The following is a 24,514-nucleotide window of genomic DNA, read 5'->3' as shown; positions in this document are numbered from 1 at the left end:
GGATGTATCCAAGGGTGTGGTTTTCTGTTGCACTAATGACTTCATTCACAGCAGCTGCACACCTTCCCAACCTGGCTGCAATCAAGGCAGCTCAGACCAAGGTAAAACTGCTGGGGGAACTGCTAGTGAAAGAACCAGTGGGTGATACTGGTGTGAATTTGTTCTTCGTGACCCACCAGCCTCTATAAAGAAGTGAACAGCCTTACGAGGGTAGCTCTCTCCTGTGTAGAAGACTATCTGGGGTAAGCCTGTGGGTAGCTCTCTCCTGTTGAGCTGTAGTTTTGTCATTTTGATGCTTTCCCATTTAATTTATTCCCTATAACTGTTTTAGTGCTTTTGTTTTCAAATTGATCTCATCACTTTTGAGAGCCAAGTGGAGGAAGAAGCGTACGCGCAGACTGAAGCGGTGGAAAATGAGGCAGAGGTCCAAGTAGACTGGGCCCATCCCCTACAGCTGTGATACCCCTCCAAGATTGAAGCCTGCGGTCCATGATGTGCAAAGAGCTGAACCAAAGTTGTCTGATGCCAACCTCATTGGAGTAAAGGACAGATCCTGGCTACCCAGCCCTCTACTATGCTAATTGGGCTGGCCAGCAACGACTACCGGAGAATGGCGAGGAAGACCTCTCATACTAAATGGAGTGTTTTGGATTTACGTACAGTATAATACAAAATGCTCTGAGACCACGTGCCACACTACATATGCCCCTTCGAGGAATCAAAGCCACACCCCTGATGTTGCACTGTGCTCCAGCACATTTCTGTGGATCAACTCTGTCATAATTTTTTTTTTATTAACTCTTAAGTAGAACAATAGCCAACAAATCACGATCAGATTGAATCCTATGTGCCATTTAAAGGGAGAACATGCTGTGTTTACCGTGAACACTGCCTTTACAGGGTGCATAGCTGACAAAGGGCGACGTTATTGAATCCCGGCCAGAGGGACTATTCTCCAGCCCCACTAACAAGAGTTGAAAGATGGTTTTGGTGTTGAGGGTGAGTGTTCCCTGCTAGGGAAAGGTAACACAAGTATACATTTTTTGAAAAAAGGCATCAGCAAGATTAGAACCTGTGACCTTCTGGTCCCTATCCAGCAGCACCCTTGTTTTTTTCAAGTATTTAATGCTGTTCAGTCAAAGTAAACAAAGTAGATTAGAAATGTAATTCGTTAAAATGTTTGGTAAGGAAAACAAGTCACAGCCAGGATTCGAACTGGCAACGCCCTCCATCCACCTCCATCCACCTCCAACCTACCTCCATCCACCTCCAACCTACCTCCCTGAAAGCATTTATTTTATTTGACTCATCTGCAAACTCCACACACTGACATGTTAGTCTAACTCAGAGCTTTTCATCCAACCAATCACATTTGTTCTGCCCTAGAAAGTGGAGCTTCCCTCAGCACAAGATTGAGGCCGGGGATCAATTCGTGGTGCCGTTAAATGGTACATTGTCTAGTGCCCTGTTCTATAACAAGCCTTGGATTGAATCCCAGCCTGAATGAGAAACTCCTGAGCACTATTCCAGGGCTCCTTCTTTGATTCCTTGGGAGATTCTCTATTGCACAAAATTCCGGCCTTTCCTCGACGCCTCTGTCCTCCTCTCAGTGATAAGTGGTCATGGAGAGTGTCAATTCGTTAGTAAGCTATCAGAGGAGTGTCATCCACTCCTCGATAGCCTCCTCTCGCCAAGGATAATCATGTGCTTCCTCACGGCTGCTAGCGCCGAAGTGTTTTAAAATTTTCCACACCCCCTTTGAATCAGCTGTTTTCTCAAAGGAGACAACCATGCACACATTTAAAACGATACTCTACTTATCCTTTTATCTATAGAATGTATTGCACAAGTAGCTATATTTAGTTTTTATCACTTTGTATTTTGTGATTCCTCCTCTGTAAACGTCATTTGCCTGATGTCGAGCGAGTGAATGACCATTTCTTACAAGAGCGTTTCCCTCCACATTCCCTCTCCTTACTGCCGCTCCTCAATTATATTGACCTTTTTCAATACGGGGTGAGAAGCGGACAGTGGAGAGAAGGTGACCAAAACCAATTAAGATACCAGAATGTTGATAACATATCCAGCCAGCAAACCTCCAACTTCCCTAAGCAGCCCCATGGGTCCCTTAGACCCAGTTTGATTAGCTTCATTCTTAGCTCTTATGTGGTTCGGTAGATTAGTGCCCGCTATCCCAGGTTTATAACAGCGAGGCAGAGTGATGAGCCCTAATCCCTCTGCCAGCCATCTGATGGCAATTTCCCAGAGTGAATGGAGCAGATTCACTAATCTGATAGTATAGGGACCCTGCTGTCGCCCGCTACCACGCTAATCTGAGCCTGACAGATACCCGGCCCGCATGGACCTTTTCCTCTCAGTGGTCCACTGGGATGTACGGTAGATGATGGGCTGGGAGGTGAGCTGCCACCACAACCAAAATGCTGGTGGGGTGATGATGACATGATGCCTCTACTTGTTATTGTTTGGGCAACTGTCCTTTACTGCTGATGGGAGTTGTCATTTGGGCAGATCCAGAGTGGTGAGGTCAAACAGATGTACACAGTGTGTGGGTTCAGTAATGTTCTACTAGCTGCCAGAAGGTGGCAGTAGACCCTCGCCACTGTCAAATCCCTGGGCATCTAATTATGACACAGATCATTTATCCACCTGCTTCTCATTGCTACACCATTCAAACTGATTTAGGAGAACCAGGACTGACAGGCAACCCACTGTTTCATATCCCCGGGGGAATGTTTGATGCATAGTTTCATAGTGACAACACCATCAACCAAATGGGTCACTAGTCACTTAAAATGTTTACATCTTGCATTTCTCATCTCATACTATCTATTGCATCTTGCCTATGCCGCTCGGGCCATCGCTCATCCATATATTTATTTTCCTATTCCATTCCTTACTTAGATTTGTGTGTATTAGGTAGTTGCTGTGGAATTGTTAAATATTGCTGCACTGTTGGAACTAGAAGCACAAGCAATTCGCAACACTCGCAATAACATCTGTTAACCATGTGTATGTGACCAATAAAATGTGATTTGATCAAGATTTCAACTGCTGAAGTACATTGATTTATGACGACGGAAGACATAGTGGCAGATGAGCAAGCACTGATTATGTCACTAACAGGCACACAGACAGACTGACTGACAGATACCTACCAATCTCTCCCCAGTGGAAAGGGTTGATGCCACCTGTAGTGCAGTTGTAAACCAGCGCTGCTTTGGGTCTGCAAGGGAGCAGAGAGATGAGGTCAGAGGGGTTAAAGGGATCAAAGGGGAGGGTCCATTAGGAAACATAAAATGAGCCCACAAACACAAAATCACAAATTGAAAACACTGGGCTTCCTTATCAGTCAATGGTGTAGAGCTGGGGAGATGTGTTCGAACAAACTGGGCTAAGGTAGGTTTACAGGAGGTCTTTCTGCAGGTCAATATGGGGGTGTCTGTTTGTGTGGGTTAAACCATACAGTCATTGGTCAAACCATATTCCACCTGGGGGGAAAGTTAACCTGTGCACTGCCGTGTACCAGCCAGCGGCCAGGGTCAGGTTGATGACCATGTCCACGGGGATGAGGTCCGCCACCGCATCATTGTTGGCTCTCATGGTGCGCAGGATGCCCTTCCCCGCCTGATCAGACAGGACACAGGGTTACCACCACATCTCATCACCACCTGATCATCGTTTAAACTAGTGGCATCAAAATGAGCAAACTTACTATCTGAAAAATACAACTAATAAGTAGATGCTGGTACTTACGGCGATGAAGACTCCGCTTGGTCCATTGAAGTTGTCGATCCAACCCTGAGACAGAAGAACAGGGAGGGAATAAATGAGTGTAATGAGAGATTAGGGGCTCTATTCAAACCGTACGGAATTGTTTTATCCGTTATTTAAATGGAATGTTTCAGCGTAAGTGGACACGGTAGATGCTGCATATGTCTGCTCAATCGGAAATGACCTAAAAATGTATATCTCGCAATCTGGAATGCTTCAGCGATGCAGACTGAATAGAGACGTAGGTGGAAGAGAACCCTAAGTACTCCCCTTAAAGATGGAATCCTTAGTTGCTACATCTATTTTTGGACTTATAAATTAATGATATATACCCATTGATTGTTGAAGAATATAACTTATAAATGCCTCGTGAGCTTAGTTCAGCTGTCATACCCCATCAGAACCCAAAATACAAGCTTGTTCTACTTTAATGGTTGTAAATATAAACAAACACTGTATAGCCTAACAATATGGTTAAAACTATAGATTTTATATCATGGATGGTTAGTCCTTGCATCCATAGCTCTGTCTATGAATTTGAGAGTGGTTACATTTCTCCAGGAAATGCCTTGTTCGGGGGCAGAACGACAGATGTTTACCTTGTCAGCTCAGGGATTCGCTCCAACCACTAGGCTACCTGCCTCAGCTTTTTAACAAAACACAGGCGGTGTTTCCGCTTTGTTACTGTTTCAATTAGGAATTCTAGCTTCAAGCAGCACTATAACATTGCTGCAACATCATCAAGTTACAAATAGCCTCCTAACAGTAACATCAATTAGATTGTTGTGTATCTGCTGAGTTAGCATTCCAGTGGTGTGCTAGGCTAGCTAGCTACCTATGGAGAGTGAGACTGAGATAGGGAGAGTAACAGTGTCCACATCAATTAGCCCTCCGGTAATACATTTGTAATAGACTGGGCTTATTTGTGTGGGTCTGGCTGTGGCTTGTCCCTACAGGGTAAGGCTACATGGTCTGGTGCAGACAGACAGTCAGACAAATAGGAGTCCTTATCACACCGTCCCAGACACCATTTCTGCAGGTATACATCTTTGACCTCATTGAGGGATCGCCTGTGACATTTTAACACTTAACGGAGTTCTGAGGACATGGAGATTGAAGTTCATCACACACACACACACCCTCCTCCCGTCACTCCCACTGTCTCGAGCTGCCTGCGCAATAAACTTGTAAAGCGTGATCTTTTGGCTGTTCTGCTGCCAGGCCTGGATCCTGCTCTGTTGAAACGTTACAGCCCCAGAAAACTAAATGCAGCCCTGGGGCTGTATAGTCGTTTTCTGTGAATATACTTAGTGCTGTTTAAAAGTGTATTATACTCTATTGAAAACTCTGAATTCATGGAGCCTCAGACGTTCAAATAATATATCTGTAGGAAAATAAAGTACGCATGTCACTTGAATTTGCCGGAAAGAACTTTGACGAATATTATAATCACAAAAATGATGAAATGTTGAACACCATCCTCCCATTGCTCCTCCAAAATTTTAAGCAGCAATAAAGTCTGCATTTATATTTTAAACGCTTTAATATGTCCATCTGCCGCTATGCTAAGTGAGATTATAACGCTAAACGCTGTGGAATCCTTACGCTAAAATGTTAGCCTACACCACAACAGCCGGACAGATTAGAAAATAAAAAGCAGCTTACTCATGAAAGTACCATCACCCTGTACATCCAGAAGAGGACTGGCCACCCCTCGGAAGCTGGTTCTTATCTAGCTTTCTCCCTAGGTTCCTGCCTTTCTAGCGACAACTGCTGATGTCAAAATACCTTTATAAAATACATTATATTGATTGATTGATTACTGCACCCACTGAACCTTCAGAGTGGCCTTTCCATGAACCTACAGTTGCTTTTCAGTGACCTATCTAGTAGGAGACACTCATAGGCTCTCCGGTTTCAGCACTGGCAGTACCCCTCCCTTTCCCCATTGCCCCTTCCTTGCCCCCCTCACAGCCTACCCAGCTGTTGGGGTCAGGGACACTCCTCTTCGAGTCCTGGAATCCAGCCCAGCCAGACTTTCTGAACCATTAGAACCATTAGACCTGTCCTGGTCCAACCCTAATACAACCTTTACTCAGCACTACACACCCAAGTCTGACTGTACACAGGGGAGATATATTGACCAGTGTACTATTACAGCGATCGATCGCTAATTCCCATCCATTTGGCACCACAGCAGGACATGATGGTGTGAGAATTTACAGAATTCTGACTGAGCCCTTTTACCATCACAGTGAAAGTGCTACATAGATTTTTATAAATTGTGATATATTTCTCAACAGTCAGGTGGCTGAGCCAATCACACTTCTTCTGATACACTTATCTTGCTGACCAGTCAGTACACTGTTTAACGTCCACAGACTACATACAGAATGTGATCCATGTATCTATTGATCATCTATTGACTTTATTGCTGTAATCTAGTCCCACAGAATGATGTATGTATATGATACTGTATCTCTATGGTAACGGCACTCACAGGGAAAGGCTCCTGCCAGCTGGCTCCCACTATGGAGGGTCTGATGATGCCGATGCTGAGCTTGCTGCTCTCCTTCTGAACCACGCACTCTGCCAGGGCTTTGGTGTAGGTGTAGGTGTTGGGGCGGTCCCCGATGAGGCGCGGCGTGATATCACGGACGATGCTGTCCTCCATCCACCTGCAGTCGCAGACACAAGAGGACACTCACAATTGGACTCATATCACAATGGTACAGGACACATGCCAGGATTGAAGTAAAGTTGACATTTTGAGGACCTCCCGGGTGGTTAAGGGCGCTGTACTGCAGCGCCAGCTGTGCCACCAGAGACTCTGGGTTCGCGCCCAGGCTCTGTCGTAAACCGGCCGCGACCGGGAGGTCCGTGGGGCGACGCACAATTGGCCTAGTGTCGTCCGGGTTAGGGAGGGTTTGGCCGGTAGGGAAATCCTTGTCTCATCGCGCACCAGCGACTCCTGTGGCGGGGCGGGTGCAGTGCGCGCTAACCAAGGTTGCCACGATGTTTCCTCCGACACATTGGTGCGGCTGGCTTCCGGGTTGGATGGCGCTGTGTTAAGAAGCAGTGCGGCTTGGTTGGGTTGTGTATCGGAGGACGCATGACTTTCAACCTTTGGAGTTGTAGTGATGAGACATGATAGTAGCTACTAAAACAATTGGATACCATGAAATTGGGGAGAAAAAGGAGTCAAATTCACAAAAAACACACAAAAAAAAAGTTGCCATTTTGTGTAGATAGATGAAACGTCGTTCACTCCGATAGCCGTCTGTGATGGTATTTATAATCAATCATTAGTTGGAAATGGCACAAGGTGGTGTGGACTTGACAGCACCCTTGGTTCGTTTCAATTCCATTTCAATCAGTTCCTTCAGGAGATTAATTGAAATTCAATGAATATACTGTCATTTATCTAACTAAGGGTCTAAGTAAGATTCTATCAGAGTCGACACCAGCATAGAGATTGTTTAGAGGTTTAGGGGCATAGAGGTTGTTTAGAGGTTTAGGGGCATAGAGGTTGTTTAGAGGTTTAGAGGCATAGAGGTTGTTTAGAGGTTTAGAGGCATAGAGGTTGTTTAGAGGCAGAGGTTGTTTTGGTGGTGTTGGAGGTGGAACGGCGTTAGAGCTGTCAAATCCACAAACGGCTCCCGGCATTATACCTAAAGAGGACATTTTCTCATTCTGACCTTCCAACGTGAGTGGAACGGGTGTGGCTTCATGACAATGATCACAAGAGCAGCTGCTCACCGATGTGACAGGTACAACGTAGTTCCACCTCCGACTGCGCCAAATCATCAGCTATGCCAGTTAATGCTTGATCTGATCAAATCCAGGCCTAAGTGCCATTTATCTTCACTGACCATATTTTTTTTGTTGCAAATGACCATATATTTTTTTGCAAATGAATTCACTTCCTGAATAGATTAAATCGCAATAGCAGCAAACCCACCCCCAACTCAAAAGCAGAAAGTTGACTTCACACTACTCACTCCAGGGAGTCGATGAGCTTCTTGGGTTCTACAGGCGGTGGGTAGATGATCTCGTCGATGTGCCTGCGGTTGCAGTTGGCGTAGGCTGTGGAGATGTGGATGAAGGCCTGGAGGTGGTGCATCTGCTGGGCCAGATTCAGGAGCTGCTGCGTGGCCATCACATTCAGCTGCAGGGCGTGTCTGGGAAGAGAGGACACACACACAGCAGGACTAGGTAAGAGATCACTGTGCATAAGTACACATAAGAAGCATAAGCACACTATGCATTCCCGTAACATCCTCACAAGGAGAGAAGTGAGACAAGACCGAGAGAGAGAGACCCAGAAAGAGAGACCGAGAGACAGACCGAGAGAGACAGAGGGAGAAGAAGAGAAACAGAAAAAGAGAGAGGGGAGGGGAGGGTGAGAAAGAGAGAGAAACAGAAAAAGAGAGAGAGAAGGGTGAGAAAGAGAGAGAGAGAGAGACAGAGAGAGAAAGAGAGAAACAGGAAAATAGAGAGAAGGGTGAGAAAGAGAGAGAGAGAGAAACAGAAAAAGAGAGGGGAGGGTGAGAAAGAGAGAAACAGAAAGAGAGAGAGAGACAGAGAGAAACAGAAAAAGAGAGAGGGGAGGGTGAGAAAGAGCGAGAGAGAGACAGAGAGAAGGGTGAGAAAGAGAGCACGTTGGAGAGTTGGCATTATAATAATCCTCCCTCACACACTTTTATCCTCACACTTGATTCCAGCAATGTGCTTCCATTCCAGGAAAACAGACAGAAATCTAGCTCACCTCTCAGCCAGTCTACAGAGAAAGATGGTGCTTCTCAGCCACAGTCAAGCAGTGTGGAAGGTGTGTGTGTGTATGTAAGTGCAGATGTGGTTTTGGGAAGCCTACCACTGTTGTGTCGTCCGCAAACTTGATGATTGAGTTGGAGGCGTGCGTGGCCACGCAGTCGTGGGTAAACAGGGAGTACAGGAGAGGGCTCAGAACGCACCCCATGCTCTGAGGGTGCGGCTGGGGATGCCGTCTGGGCCTGCAGCCTTGCGAGGGTTAACACGTTTAAATGTCTTACTCACCTCGGCTGCAGTGAAGGAGAGACCGCATGTTTTCGTTGCAGGCCGTGTCAGTGGCACAGTATTGTCCTCAAAGCGGGCAAAAAAGTTATTTAGTCTGCCTGGGAGCAAGACATTCTGGTCCGTGACTGGGCTGGATTTCTTCCTGTAGTCCGTGATTGACTGTAGACCCTGCCACATGCCTCTTGTGTCTGAGCCGTTGAATTGAGATTCTACTTTGTCTCTGTACTGGCGCTTAGCTTGTTTGATAGCCTTGCGGAGGGAATAGCTGCACTGTTTGTATTCGGTCATGTTACCAGACACCTTGCCCTGATTAAAAGCAGTGGTTCGCGCTTTCAGTTTCACACGAATGCTGCCATCAATCCACGGTTTCTGGTTAGGGAATGTTTTAATCGTTGCTATGGGAACGACATCTTCAACGCACGTTCTAATGAACTCGCACACCGAATCAGCGTATTCGTCAATGTTGTTATCTGACGCAATACGAAACATCTCCCAGTCCACGTGATAGAAGCAGTCTTGGAGTGTGGAGTCAGCTTGGTCGGACCAGCGTTGGACAGACCTCAGCGTGGGAGCCTCTTGTTTTAGTTTCTGTCTGTAGGCAGGGATCAACAAAATGGAGTCGTGGTCAGCTTTTCCGAAAGGGGGGCGGGGCAGGGCCTTATATGCGTCGCGGAAGTTAGAGTAACAATGATCCAAGGTCTTTCCACCCCTGGTTGTGCAATCGATATGCTGATCAAATTTAGGGAGTCTTGTTTTCAGATTAGCCTTGTTAAAATCCCCAGCTACAATGAATGCAGCCTCCGGATAAATTGTTTCCAGTTTGCAGAGAGTTAAATAAAGTTCGTTCAGAACCATCGATGTGTCTGCTTGGGGGGGGATATATACGGCTGTGAGAATTCTCTTGGCAGATAATGCGGTCTACATTTGATTGTGAGGAATTCTAAATCAGGTGAACAGAAGGATTTGAGTTCCTGTATGTTTCTTTCATCACACCATGTCACGTTGGCCATAAGGCATACGCCCCCACCCCTCTTCTTACCAGAAAGATGTTTGTTTCTGTCGGCGCGATGCGTGGAGAAACCCGTTGGCTGCACCACTTCGGATAGCGTCTCTCCGGTGAGCCACGTTTCCGTGAAGCAAAGAACATTACAGTCTCTGATGTCCCTCTGGAATGCTACCCTTGCTCGGATTTCATCAACCTTGTTGTCAAGAGACTGGACATTGGCAAGAAGAATGCTAGGGAGTGGTGCACGGTGTGCCCGTCTCCGGAGTCTGACCAGAAGACCGCCTCGTTTCCCTCTCTTTCGGAGTCGTTTTTTTGGGTCGCTGCATAGGATCCGCTCCGTTGTACTGTTTGTAAGGCAGAACACAGGATCCGCGTCGCGAAAAACATATTCTTGGTCGTACTGATGGTGAGTTGACGCTGACAGAGCACTAGGGTAGTTTGAGAACTATTATAGAGCACTAGTCCAGTTTGAGAACTATTATAGAACACTAGGCCAGTTTGAGAACTATTATAGAGCACTAGGCCAGTTTGAGAACTATTATAGAGCACTAGTCCAGTTTGAGAACTATTATAGAACACTAGGGTAGTTTGAGAACTATTACAGAGCACTAGCCCAGTTTGAGAACTATTATAGAACACTAGAGTAGTTTGAGAACTATTATAGAGCACTAGGCCAGTTTGAGAACTATTATAGAGCACTAGGCCAGTTTGAGAACTATTATAGAGCACTAGGCCAGTTTGAGAACTATTATAGAGCACTAGTCCAGTTTGAGAACTATTATAGAGCACTAGTCCAGTTTGAGAACTATTATAGAACACTAGGGTAGTTTGAGAACTATTATAGAACACTAGGGTAGTTTGAGAACTATTATAGAGCACTAGGCCAGTTTGAGAGAGAACACCACTGTGGACTGCTCCTAACTGTGTTCCTCACTGTAGGCTAGTTTGAGAACTATTATAGAGCACTAGGCCAGTTTGAGAACTATTATAGAGCACTAGGCCAGTTTGAGAACTATTATAGAGCACTAGGCCAGTTTGAGAACTATTATAGAACACTAGGCCAGTTTGAGAACTATTACAGAGCACTAGCCCAGTTTGAGAACTATTATAGAGCACTAGGCCAGTTTGAGAACTATTATAGAGCACTAGGCCAGTCCGAGAGAGAACACCACTGTGGACTGCTCCTAACTGTGTTCCTCACTGTAGGCCAGTTTGAGAACTATTATAGAGCACTAGGCCAGTTTGAGAACTATTATAGAGCACTAGGCCAGTTTGAGAACTATTATAGAGCATTAGGCCAGTTTGAGAGAGAACACCACTGTGGACTGCTCCTAACTCTGTTCCTCACTGTTCCAAGCCACTGAGTCATTCATGAATTCCGCTGTTGTATTTTCATTAGGGTGCCAGATATACTGTATCCTAGCAGCTATGGTGGCTATGGTGCTTATCACTGCTTCAGTGCTAGGCTTGACTAGCCTTGTACATTTGCTCTGCACAGATTTTGAGTCTAGGGTGCTATCTGAAATGCTGTGGTCTGGGTCCCAGTGATTAAACTGTTGTCTGATTATGGTCCAACTCCCCCTAGCAACTTTGTTTCCCTGGAGACAGGGTAACATCATTGTGTGTCAGACGAGAGAACGTGAGAGAGAACAGGGGAGAAAGAGAGAGAAATACAGAGGAAGGGATGGAGAGGTAGGGGTGAAAAGAGAAAATAAAGTGAAAGAGGGAGGAGAAAAGAGCTATGATGCTGTTCAGAGAACACTCTCACAGCTTTTCCCTAACTGAGCTGTCAGTCATGGCTAATGTCCCGCCTCCCCACACCTCCTTTCACCTCCCTGACTGCATCTCATCCCTTAAGGCTGTCCTTCTCCTACGCTACGGGATCTGTTCCCAGCAGCCACACAGGCACCCAGACAGGCGTATTTAACAGTATGATGAAGACTTGTGAGAATACACTGAGACAGATAGACACAGAGCTCTTTAATGTTTTAATAATCCCTCTGAAGACCTCATTCCTGCTTCCTCACTGAGTAGAAGACATCTAAAGACATCTCTCTACCCCCTACAGCTAGCTACCTGCAGACTCCCTGGATACATCTCTCTACCCCCTACAGCTAGCTACCTGCAGACTCCCTGGATACATCTCTCTACCCCCTACAGCTAGCTACCTGCAGACTCCCTGGATACATCTCTCTACCCCCTACAGCTAGCTACCTGCAGACTCCCTGGATACATCTCTCTAACCCCTACAGCTAGCTACCTGCAGACTCCCTGGATACATCTCTCTACCCCCTACAGCTAGCTACCTGCAGACTCCCTGGATACATCTCTCTACCCCCTACAGCTAGCTACCTGCAGACTCCCTGGATACATCTCTCCACCCCCTACAGCTAGCTACCTGCAGACTCCCTGGATACATCTCTCCACCCCCTACAGCTAGCTACCTGCAGACTCCCTGGATACATCTCTCTACCCCCTACAGCTAGCTACCTACAGACTCCCTGGATACATCTCTCTACCCCCTACAGCTAGCTACCTGCAGACTCCCTGGATACATCTCTCTACCCCCTACAGCTAGCTACCTGCAGACTCCCTGGATACATCTCTCTACCCCCTACAGCTAGCTACCTGCAGACTCCCTGGATACATCTCTCCACCCCCTACAGCTAGCTACCTACAGACTCCCTGGATACATCTCTCTACCCCCTACAGCTAGCTACCTGCAGACTCCCTGGATACATCTCTCTACCCCCTACAGCTAGCTACCTGCAGACTCCCTGGATACATCTCTCTCTCTATCTGTCTGTCTCTCTCTCACCACATGGAACATCGATGCACTGTCTACTACGTGAGATGATGAAACCACGTGGAATATTGAAAACTTAAACAGTTTCAATTTTTAAATTCAATATGACTGTATTCTATAAGACTTTATTCGCTCAACATTGCATTGGATTTTGATGTAATATGTTTAATTACTATTTATGTAAGTGTTTGCCTGTCAACCATTTTAGGTGAACAATGTTGCTTGACAGACGCTACACAGACGCTATATTATCTTGGGATCTCTGTTGTGTTTCTCAACATCTTCATCATACTCTAGATGTATCAGCTTCCCCATTGGTCAACACCAGAACACAAACAGTCCACACTATCAACCAAACATCACTTCCTGTAGGAAGTCCCTGGACAATGGGCACTTTCTGGTACTCGGGACAATGACAAAGCAAAACCCTCCGACCCCATAAACCAGACCCGAGTAAAATATCAAAATAAAACGTGACCAAGATACAGACGACCCTGGCCCCTATACGGGCTGACCTCCTCTCAACTAGAGACTGTCTTACTGTGTTGACGTCAGTTAATAGGATCTCTATGTCTTTGTACCTCTCTCTGTTTCAGACACAAGCTATGTCCATGCATTTATATACAATCAAACAGATTTGATTTGTTGAGTTGATAAAGTGGTGCGTTAGCATGATAGCTAGGTGATAGAGGAAGAGTCAGTGTGTAGGGGGTGTGGTCCTCACTTGAGGGGTTCGTCGAAGCGGATGGTGGCAGCACAGTGGAAGATGATGTTGACGCAGGAGGTCAGTCTCTCTACGTCCTCAGGACTGATGGCCAGGGCAGGCTGTGTCAACTCACTGCTGATAGGAACTATCTTCTGGTGGAAGTCTGGGTTGTCCTCCCTCACGCGGTCAAACAGCTGCAGGAAATGCACACATAGATGCATCAGATCATATCAACGTATGTCAAGCCATTGATTTAACCAGGTCAATATGTAAAGGACACTATATGCATTGATGTCTGTAACGATTCTGTCTACATGGATGTTTGGCTGTAGGCTATTTCTCTGCACAACTGCTACTGTGTAAAGCCATGTCAGCTTTTACCTAACAATAGCACCATAGTAGTATTTGCAAGCCTCAGTATTAACAATATGGTTCATGTTGACCGATGTAATTGATGAATGACTCTAGTATTTAAACACAGATCAAGCGGGTGTCAATATTTGCATTTTCCCACAATGCTCTAGTAGCAGCGGTGTCGCCCATGGGAGACCACACTCTGCAGTACCAGAGCACTCTGTGTGTGTGTGTGTGTGTGTGTGTGCGCGTGTAACATGTTCCCTGTTCTTATGACTCAGATGAGGCAGGGAGTGCACCTTACGAAACATGACACATGAAATGAAACCCCATCACCAAGGAGGGAGATAATATCACTCCTTATCCTCCAAGCAAAAACCATTATCAACAAATTGTAGGTTTTAGTCTTGAATGCAGGGAACTGTGTTTTAGGGCTGAATATAAGAACAAAACAAACAGAAGGGAAGATAAAGTCTCTTGTGACAGACGAGACATAAATCATGTAGCTGGCCAGTGTGCACCTCAGATTTGGCTCTGGGTGTCGAGAATTAAGGAAGACACAAAACACAGAAAATTGTACTGGACATTTCAGATTGCTAGTGATTAAGATTAGCATGTGTGAGTTATGAAATTGGATGTCTCTCCCTCTGTGTGTGTGTGTGTGTGTGTGTGTGTTCCGGCTGCCCTGGTAAGCAGACCACTCTAAGTGAAGAGCAGGACAGATGTTGAGTAATGCCTCCAACAGCTGTTCATATCCATGTTCTCTCTCCATCCATCCCTCCCTACATCTATCTCTCTCCATCTCTCCCTACATATATCTCTCTCTCCATTTCCATACATCTATCTCTCTCTCCATCTCTCTCCATCCCTCCCTACATCTATCTCTCTCCATCCATCCCTCCCTACATCTCTCTCTCTCCATCTCTCCCTACATATATCTCTCTCTCCATTTCCATACATCTATCTCTCTCTCCATCTCCATCCATCCCTCCCTACATCTCTCTCTCCATCTCTCCCTACATATATCTCTCTCTCCATTTCCATACATCTATCTCTCTCTCCATCTCCATCCATCCCTCCCTACATCTATCTCTCTCCATCTCTCCCTACATATATCTCTCTCTCCATCCATCCCTCCCTACATCTCTCTCTCCATCTCTCCCTACATATATCTCTCTCTCCATCTCCATCCATCCCTCCCTACATCTATCTCTCTCTCTCCATCTCCATCCATCCCTCCCTACATCTCTCTCTCCATCTCTCCCTACATACATCTCTCTCTCCATCTCCCTACATATCTCTCTCTCTCCATCTCCATACATCCCATCTCTCTCTCCATCTCTCCCTACATATCTCTCTCTCTCTCCAACTCCATCCCTCCCTACATCTATCTCTCTTTCTATTGCTGTCTCTTTTCTGGCTCTCTAATGAGTCTGTTGACTGCACTTTTCCTCACATCGTGACAAACTGAAGAACTCTGTTGACCCCATTCACCCTGGTGGAAAAAGTCCCTGAGGTCACAATGTGTGTTCTGCTTTCTACTCCAGCTCAACCCATAACAGAGACAGAGACATTTTTCACAGATCCACAAAGAATTAGAAAACAAACCCGATGTTGATTAAACTCCCATATCTACTGGGTGAAATACCACAGTGTGCCATCACATCAGCAAGATTTGGGACCTGTTGCCACAGGAAAAGGTCAACCAGTGAAGAACAAACACCACTTTAAATACAACCCATATTTAAGTTGATTTATTTTCCCTTTTGTACATTAACCATTTTTACATTGTTACAACACGGTATATATACATAATACGACATTTGTAATGTCTTTATTCTTTTGAAACTTCTGTGAGTGTAATGTTTACTGTTCATTTTTATTGTTTATTTCACTTTTGCATATTATCTACCTCACTTGCTTTGGCAATGTTAAAATATGTTTCCCATGCCAATAAAGCCCCTTGAATTGAAATGAATTGAAAGAGGGAGGGGGAGGCAACGGATCAGTTTCACTGTCTGCAGCCGGCTGTTCCCTTCACTATTATCTGAATGGTACCAGCCATACAGAAAACCACTGCTGCTGATCCTACAAAACGCTAGTACACTGTACATCATGTATAGTACCAACACTACTACTACACTGTACATCATGTATAGGACCAACACTACTACTACACTGTACATCATGTATAGTACCAACACTACTACTACACTGTACATCATGTATAGTACCAACACTACTACTACACTGTACACCATGTATAGTACCAACACTACTACTACACTGTACATCATGTATAGTACCAACACTACTACTACTACACTGTACATCATGTATAGTACCAACACTACTACTACTACACTGTACATCATGTATAGTATCAACACTACTACTACACTGTACATCATGTATAGTACCAACACTACTACTACACTGTACATCATGTATAGTACCAACACTACTACTACACTGTACATCATGTATAGTACCAACACTACTACTACACTGTACATCATGTATAGTACCAACACTACTACTACACTGTACATCATGTATAGTACGAACACTACTACAGAATCAATGTATCCTGTCAGAATCAATGCAACCTGTCAGAATCAATGCAACCTGTCAGAATCAATGTATCCTGTCAGAATCAATGTAACCTGTCAGAATCAATGTAACCTGTCAGAATCAATGTAACCTGTCAGAATCAATGTATCCTGTCAGCCTTGTGGTAAACAAGTATCATGCAAGTCAAGAGGGGGGATAGGAAGAAAGAGGAAGAGAAAGGGAGAGAGGAAGAGAAAGTGAGAGAGCGAGAGCGAGAGGATGAGAGGAAGAGAGAGGGAGGGAGAGGAAGAGAAAGGGAGAGAGCGAGAGGATGAGAGGAAGAGAGAGGAAGGGAGAGGAAGAGAGAGGATGAGAGGAAGAGAGAGGGAGGGAGAGGAAGAGAGAGGGAGAGAGAAGAAGAGAGAGAGAAGAGAGAAAGAGGGAGGGAGAGGAAGAGAGAAGGAGAGAGGAAGAGAAAGGGAAAGAGCGAGAGGATGAGAGGAAGAGAGAGGGAGGGAGAGGAAGAGAGGAAGAGAGAGGAAGAGAGAGGGAGGGATAGGAAGAGAGGGAGGGAGAGGAAGAGAGAGGGAGGGAGGGAGAGGAAGGGAGATAAAGAGAGAGGAAGAGAGAGAGGGAGGGAGAGGAAGAGAGATGGAGGGAGAGGGAGGGAGAGAGAAAGAGGGAGGGAGAGAGAAAGAGGGAGGGAGAGAGAAAGAGGGGGGGAGAGAGAAAGAGGGGGGGAGAGGAAGAGAGAGGGAGGGAGAGGAGGAAGAGAGGGAGGGATAGGAAGAGAGATGGAGGGAGAGGAAGAGAGAGGGAGGGATAGGAAGAGAGATGGAGGGAGAGGAAGAGAGAGGGAGGGAGAGGAATAGAGAGGGAGGGAGAGGAAGAGAGAGAGGGAGAGGAAGAGAGGGAGGGGAAGAGAGAGGGAGGGAGAGGAAGAGAGGGAGGGAGAGAAAGAGAGATGGAGAGAGAGATAGAGAGATGGAGGGAGAGATGGAGGGAGAGAGAAGAAGAGAGATGGAGGGAGAGGAAAAGAGATGGAGGGATAGGAAGAGAGATGGAGGGATAGGAAGAGAGATGGAGGGATAGGAAGAGAGAGGAGGGGGAAGAAATAGTGAGTGCATTAAGGTCAGAGGGGTAAGTGAGGTCAGAGATTGTGGGCCTGTGCATGTCCTTTGTTCAGAGACTAGGAGAGAAGGGCATTGTGGGGTATGGGTGTTCTTTTGTGAGAGACTGAGGCAGTCTCCCAGTGCCAGCCTACCACTGATCTCCCCTCTGGCACAAATCATCTGATTGTGTGTGACTGTGTGTGTCTCTCTCTCTGTGTACATGAGTTTTAATGTGTGTGAGAGACAGAGTGTGGATGTGTGCCCGCACCTTCCCACAGTAACAGTGCAGCATGGCCGTCAGGGCTGAGACAGAGGAGCTAATCTCTCTGTATCTCTGTAGCCTCAGACACAGAGCCAAGAGGGTTCTATAACTGATTCAAGTATTTTTTTAAATCTAGATCCTAATTGGTATGTTGAATTTTATGTTTCTTTTGATGGCATAGAATGCCCTTCTTGCCTTGTCTCTCAGATCGTTTAGGCCAAGGTATGTATTATTTTTTGTGTGCTCTAGGGCAACGGTGTCTAGATGGAATTTGTATTTGTGGTCCTGGCGACTGGACCTTTTTTGGAACACCATTATTTTGGTCTTACTAAGATTTACTGTCAGGGCCCAGGTCTGGCAGAATCTATGCAGAATATGCCACTTTATGTTTGTATACCCTGCATTACTCATCTCATATGTATATACCGTACTCTATACCATCTACTGCATCTTGCCAATGCCGCTCTGTACCATCACTCCTTCATATATCTTTATGTACATATTCTTTATCCCTTTACACTTGTGTGTATAAGGTAGTAGTTGTGGAATTGTTAGGTTAGATTACTCATTGGTTATTACTGCATTGTCGGAACTAGAAGCACAAGCATTTCGCTACACTCGCATTAACATCTGCTAACCATGTGTATGTGACAAATACAATTTGATTTGATATCTAGGTGCTGCTGTAGGCCCTCCTTGGTTGGTGACAGAAGCACCAGATCATCAGCAAACAGTAGACATTTGACTTCAGATTCTAGTAGGGTGACGCCGGGTTCTGCAGACTTTTCTAGTGCCCTCCCCAATTCGTTGATATATATGTTGAAGAGGGTGGGGTTTAAGCTGCATCCCTGTCTCACCCCACGGCCCTGTGGGAAGAAATGTGTGTGTTTTCTGCCTATTTTAATCACACTTGTTGTTTGTGTACATGGATTTTATAATGTTGTATGTTTTTCCCCTAACATCACTTTCCATCAATTTGTATAGCAAACCCTCATGCCAAATTAAGCTGAAGGCTTTTTTGAAATCAACAAAGCATGAGACGACTTTGCCTTTGCCTTTGTTTTGGTTGGTTTGTTTGTCAATTAGGGTGAGCAGTGTGAATACCTGGTCTGTTGTACGGTAATTTGGTAAAAAACAATTTGACATTTGCTCAGTGCATTGTTTTCACTGAGGAAATGTACGAGGCTGCTGTTAATGATAATGAATTTTGTCCTGTAGTTGATTCAAGGTAATTGGAGAATCCAGTGGGTTCTGGTGTCTCTAATAGTTGATTCTAAGACTTGTATTTGAACATGTATATGTTTTTGCTGTTTGTTCTTTGTTATAGAGCCAAAAGGATAAGAGAAGTGGTTTACCCATGCATCTCCATTTTGGATAGTAATTCTTGTTGTTGTTGTTTGTTTAGTGTTTTCCAATTTTCCCAGAAGTGGTTAGAGTCTATGGATTCTTCAATTAGTTTGAGCTGATTTCTGACGTGCTGTTCCTTCTTTTTCCGTAGTGTATTTCTGTATTGTTTTAGTGATTCACCATAGTGAAGGCGTAGACTCAGGTTTTCCGGGTCTCTATGTTTTTGGTTGGACATGTTTCTCAATTTCTTTCTTAGATTTTTGCATTCTTCATCAAACCATTTGTCATTGTTGTTCTTTTTCTTCGGTTTTCTATTTGAGAATTGTATGATTTGATAGGGAAGCTGAGAGGTCAAATATACGGTTAAGATTTTCTACTGCCAAGTTTACACCTTCACTATTACAGTGGAAGGTTTAACCAGGAAGTTGTCTAAAAGGGATTGAATTTGTTATTGCCTAATTGTTTTTTGGTAGGTTTCCAAACTGCATTCCTTCCATCTATAGCATTTCTTAATATTACTCAGTTCCTTTGGCTTTGATGCCTCATGATTGAGTATTGCTCTGTTCAAGTAGACTGTGATTTTGCTGTGGTCTGATAGGGGTGTCAGTGGGCTGACTGTGAATGCTCTGAGAGACTCTGGGTTGAGGTCAGTGATAAAGTACTCTACAGTACTACCGCGCTAGAGATGAGCTATAGGTGTACATACCATAGGAGTCCCCTCGAAGCCTACCATTGACTATGCACATACCCAGCGTGCAACAGAGCTGCAGGAGTTGTGACCCGTTTTTGCTGGTTATGTTGTCATAGTTGTGCCTAGGGGGGCATATGGGGGAGGGAATGCTGTCACCTGCAGGCAGGTGTTTGTCCCCCTGTGCGCTGAGGGTGCCAGGTTCTTGTCCGGTTCTGGCATTTAGGTCGCCACATGTCCCTGGGCCTGGAAATTATTGATTTCCCCCTCCAAGATAGAGAAGCTGTCTTCATTAAAGTATGGCGATTCTAGTGGGGGGATATAGGTAGCACACAGGAGGACATTTTTCTCTGTTAAGAAATTTGAATTTTTAGCCAAATGTAAAATGTTCCTGTTTTGATTAATTTAATGGAGTGAGTTAGGTCTGCTCTATACCAAATTAGCATACCCCCTGAGTCCCTTCCCTGTTTCATACGTGGTAGTTTGCTGGATGGGACTACCAGCTCTCTGTAACCTAGAGGGCAACCAGTGGGTCCGTCTCCTCTATACCAGGTTCAAATCAAAGTTTATTTGTAACGTGCGCCGAATACAACGGGTGTTGAACTTACAGTGAAATGCTTACTTACAGGCTCTAACCAATAGTGCAAAAAAGGTATTAGGTGAACAATAGTTAAGTAAAGAAATAAAACAACAGTAAAAAGACTATATACAGTAGCGCGGCTATAAAAGTAGCGAGCACTGGTTGGTCGGCCCAATTGAGGTAGTATGTACATGAATGTATAGTTAAAGTCACTATGCATATATGATGAACAGAGAGTAGCAGTAGCGTAAAAGAGGGGTTGACGTTTGGTGGGTGGCCGGACACAATGCATATAGCCCGGTTAGCCAATGTGCGGGAGCACTGGTTGGTCGGCCCAATTGAGGTAGTATATACATGAATGTATAGTTAAAGTGACTATGCAGATATGATAAACAGAGAGGAGCAGCAGCGTAAAAGAGGGGTTGGGGAGGCACACAATGCAAATATTCCTGGTAGCCATTTGATTTGGCTTGGGGGTAAAAACCGTTGAAAAACCTTTTTGTCCTAGACTTGGCACTCCGGTACCGCTTGCCATGTGGTAGTAGAGAACAGTCTATGTGTTGTCAGAAGTGGACCAAAGTGCGGCGTGGTGAGCATACATTTTATTTTATTTTAAAATGTCGCCAACAAAACAACAAACGAAAGACACAACCATGAAGCTTACAGGGCTAAGTGCCACAAACAAAGTTAACTACCCACACTGAAAGGAGGGAAAAAGGGCTACCTAAGTATGATTCCCAATCAGAGACAACGGTAGACAGCTGTCCCTGATTGAGAACCATACCTGGCCAAAACATAGAAATGAAGAAACCTAGAAAACAAAGCATAGAATGCCCACCCCACATCACACCCTGACTAAACCAAAATAGAGACATAAAAAATGCTCTCTAAGGTCAGGGCGTGACACTATGACTGCGGTGGCTGGGGTCTTTGACAATTTTTAGGGCCTTCCTCTGACACCGCCTGGTGTAGAGGTCCTGGATGGCAGACAGCTTAGCCCCAGTGATGTACTGGGCCGTACGCACTACCCTCTGTAGTGCCTTGCGGTCAGAGGCCTGAGCAATTGCCGTACTAGGCAGTGATGCAACCATGCTCTTGATGTTGCAGCAGTATAAATCCTTTTGAGGATCTCAGGACCCATGCCAAATCTTTTTAGTTTCCTGATGGGGAATAGGCTTTGTCGTGCCTTCTTCATGACTGTCATGGTGTGTTTGGACCATTCTAGTTTGTTATTGATGTGGACACCAAGGAACTTGAAGTTCTCAACCTGCTCCACTACAGCCCCACCTGTAGTCCACAATCATCTCCTTAGTCTTGGTTACGTTGAGGGAGAGGTTGTTATTCTGGCACCATCCGGCCAGATCTCTGACCTCCTCCTTATAGGCAATCTCGTCGTTGTCTGTGATCAGGCCTACCACTGTTGTGTCGTCTGCAAACTTAATGATGGTGTTGGAGTTGTGCCTTGCCATGCAGTCGTGTGTGAACAGGGAGTACAGGAGGGGACTGAGCATGCACCCCTGGGGAGCTCCAGTGTTGAGGATCAGCATAGCAGATGTGTTGCTACCTACCCTCACCACATTGTGGTCGGCCCGTCAGGAAGTCCAGGATCCAGTTGCAGAGGGAGGTGTTTAGTCCCAGGATCCTTAGCTTAGTGATGAGCTTTGAGGGTACTATGGTGTTGAATGCTGAGCTGTAGTAAATGAATAGCATTCTCACATAAGTATTCCTTTTGTCCAGGTGGAAAAGGGCAGTGTGGAGTGCAATAGAGATTGCATCACCTGTAGATCTGTTTGGGCGTTTCTTGCAGGATGACAATATCTGTATTACCAGTTTCTTTGGTGAAGTCCAGGTTCCTGCTCTTTAGGCCAAAGGCAGATGACCTCAGGCCTTGGATATTCCAGGATGAGATAGTGAAGGCTTTGTATTCCATAAAGTGTCCAATGTTGTTGGTCGTGTGGTTTGGCCTCAGGTCAGTAAGTGTGAGCAGAGCCTGCTGTGCATCTGGTACATGCCATTGGCTTGGGCTAGGGGGGTTGGGGCTGTTTGCCTGCTCACGGCCTGGGCATATGTGTGACTTCCATGTTGAGGACCTCTTTGCGGGGGTGGGGTGCATGGGGTGGGCAGGAGGGGTATAGGTCTGATCTGAGGGGGCCTAAATGGGGTGTGGGCATGGTTGACTTGGGGGGGGTGTTGATTGGTTGGGGGGGGGGGGGGTGTATGTGGCTGGTGGTGTTGTGGTCTGGATGTAAGTCCTCTTGGCGTGGGTCCTCTATATATAGATTCTGGGAGGTCCTGCAGGTCTGGGAGAGTCTCGCTAGTCTGGGTGGGCTGTCTATTGATCTGTTTCTCCTGTGTGGAGTGTTGGGGCTACGTTTGAGAGCGATGTCCTTTAGAGTCCGGTTGAAGGTGGGTACTGCTGCCTTGTATAGGTGGACCTGGTTATAGAGGCTGTTTAAGTCCAGGATGGAGTGGTGGGCCAGGAAAACATTTGGTTTTGAGGCACAGTCATGGGAAATACTTGCGTTTACCCGCTGTATGGTAGCAGGGTGGAAGTCTTTTCGTGGTAGCAGGGTGGCGATAACCACTTGTGATTTGGGGAAAGTAGAAGAAGCTTTTTCAATCACTCCCTTCAGTGCTGTGGCCTCCCTTCTGTGTTCTCAGGTTGTTTGTGCCTGTATGTATTATTATGTGGCTGGGTCAGACAGAAGGTCTAGGGCGCGCTGGGTGTTTGGACACCAGAGTTTAGACACACTGTGTTTGGGAAAAAGTTCTCTCTCTTGTATATATTACCCATTTGAGTCCATAAGGAGAACAATCTGTGTCTTGTGTTTGTCCTCAGTGGGTCTGGGGGGGGGGGGGGGGGTTCTCAGGAGGGCTATCAGGGTGGCTGACAGGGGGGGTGCTTAGAGGGGGTGAAAGCCCCTGGGCTTGGAGTTCTTCATTTGTCTGTTCTGCTATGATGTCGGCGCTTTGGTCAGGGTCTGGTGTGGACTGTTCTGCTGTGGTGTCGAGACTTTTTTTGGGAGCTGAGGTGGGCTGTTCTGCTGGCTTCTCTGCAGGGGTGGCTACCTCTCTAGTAGGTTGTTCTCTGTCACACGCCATGCCCCTCACCCTCTCCTCCAGCAGTCTGATCCTCTCCACTAGTGCTCTGTTCTTCTCCTGCTCTTGCTTTTTATACTGTTGAAGTTGTCTCACCACAGTCCATAGTGCAGATACAGTGGGGCAAAAAAGTATTTAGTCAGCCACCAATTGTGCAAGTTTTCCCACTTAAAAAGATGAGGCCTGTAATTTTCATCATAGGTACACTTCAACTATGACAGACAAAATGAGAAGAAAAAAAATCCAGAAAATCACATTGTAGGATTTTTTATGAATGTATTTGCAAATTATGGTGGAAAATAAGTATTTGGTCACCTACAAACAAGCAAGATTTCGGGCTCTCACAGACCTGTAACTTCTTCTTTAAGAGGCTCCTCTGTCCTCCACTTGTTACCTGTATTAATGGCACCTGTTTGAACTTGTTATCAGTATAAAAGACACCTGTCCACAACCTCAAACAGTCACACTCCAAACTCCACTATGGCCAAGACCAAAGAGCTGTCAAAGGACACCAGAAACAAAATTGTAGACCTGCACCAGGCTACGAAGACTGAATCTGCAATAGGTAAGCAGCTTGGTTTGAAAAAAATCTACTGTGGGAGCAATTATTAGGAAATGGAAGACATACAAGACCACTGATAATCTCCCTCGATCTGGGGCTCCACGCAAGATCTCACCCCGTGGGGTCAAAATGATCACAAGAACGGTGAGAAAAAATCCCAGAACCACACAGGTGGGACCTAGTGAATGACCTGCAGAGAGCTGGGACCAAAGTAACAAAGCCTACCATCAGTAACACACTACGCCGCCAGGGACTCAAATCCTGCAGTGCCAGACGTGTCCCCCTGCTTAAGCCAGTACATGTCCAGGCCTGTGTGAAGTTTGCTAGAGAGCATTTGGATGATCCAGAAGAAGATTGGGAGAATGTCATATGGTCAGATGAAACCAAAATATAACTTTTTGGTAAAAACTCAACTCGTCGTGTTTGGAGGACAAAGAATGCTGAGTTGCATCCAAAGAACACCATACCTACTGTGAAGCATGGGGGTGGAAACATCATGCTTTGGGGCTGTTTTTCTTTCTCAGGGACCAGGACGACTGATCCGTGTAAAGGAAAGAATGAATGGGGCCATGTATCGTGAGATTTTGAGTGA

General features: G+C 45.7%; 1 protein-coding gene across 1 annotated transcript in view; it reads right to left on the bottom strand.

Moving 5' to 3' along the window:
• The window catches only part of LOC109880583 (fatty acyl-CoA reductase 1-like), a 61,535-nt gene that overhangs the window by 2,435 nt on the left and 34,586 nt on the right, over positions 1–24,514 (bottom strand). The window contains exons 3-8 of the mRNA XM_031798094.1: positions 13,384–13,559; positions 7,794–7,973; positions 6,293–6,470; positions 3,775–3,819; positions 3,527–3,645; positions 3,177–3,244 (exon numbers count right to left, since the gene is read on the bottom strand). Of these exons, the coding sequence (XP_031653954.1) occupies positions 3,177–3,244; positions 3,527–3,645; positions 3,775–3,819; positions 6,293–6,470; positions 7,794–7,973; positions 13,384–13,559 (766 nt within the window). The remainder of the gene's footprint in view (positions 1–3,176; positions 3,245–3,526; positions 3,646–3,774; positions 3,820–6,292; positions 6,471–7,793; positions 7,974–13,383; positions 13,560–24,514) is intronic.

Source organism: Oncorhynchus kisutch, linkage group LG19, assembly GCF_002021735.2.
Source record: "Oncorhynchus kisutch isolate 150728-3 linkage group LG19, Okis_V2, whole genome shotgun sequence".
Lineage (NCBI taxonomy): Eukaryota > Metazoa > Chordata > Actinopteri > Salmoniformes > Salmonidae > Oncorhynchus > Oncorhynchus kisutch.
Note: the sequence above shows the minus strand (reverse complement) of the source record. Positions and strands in the feature narration are given on the sequence as shown.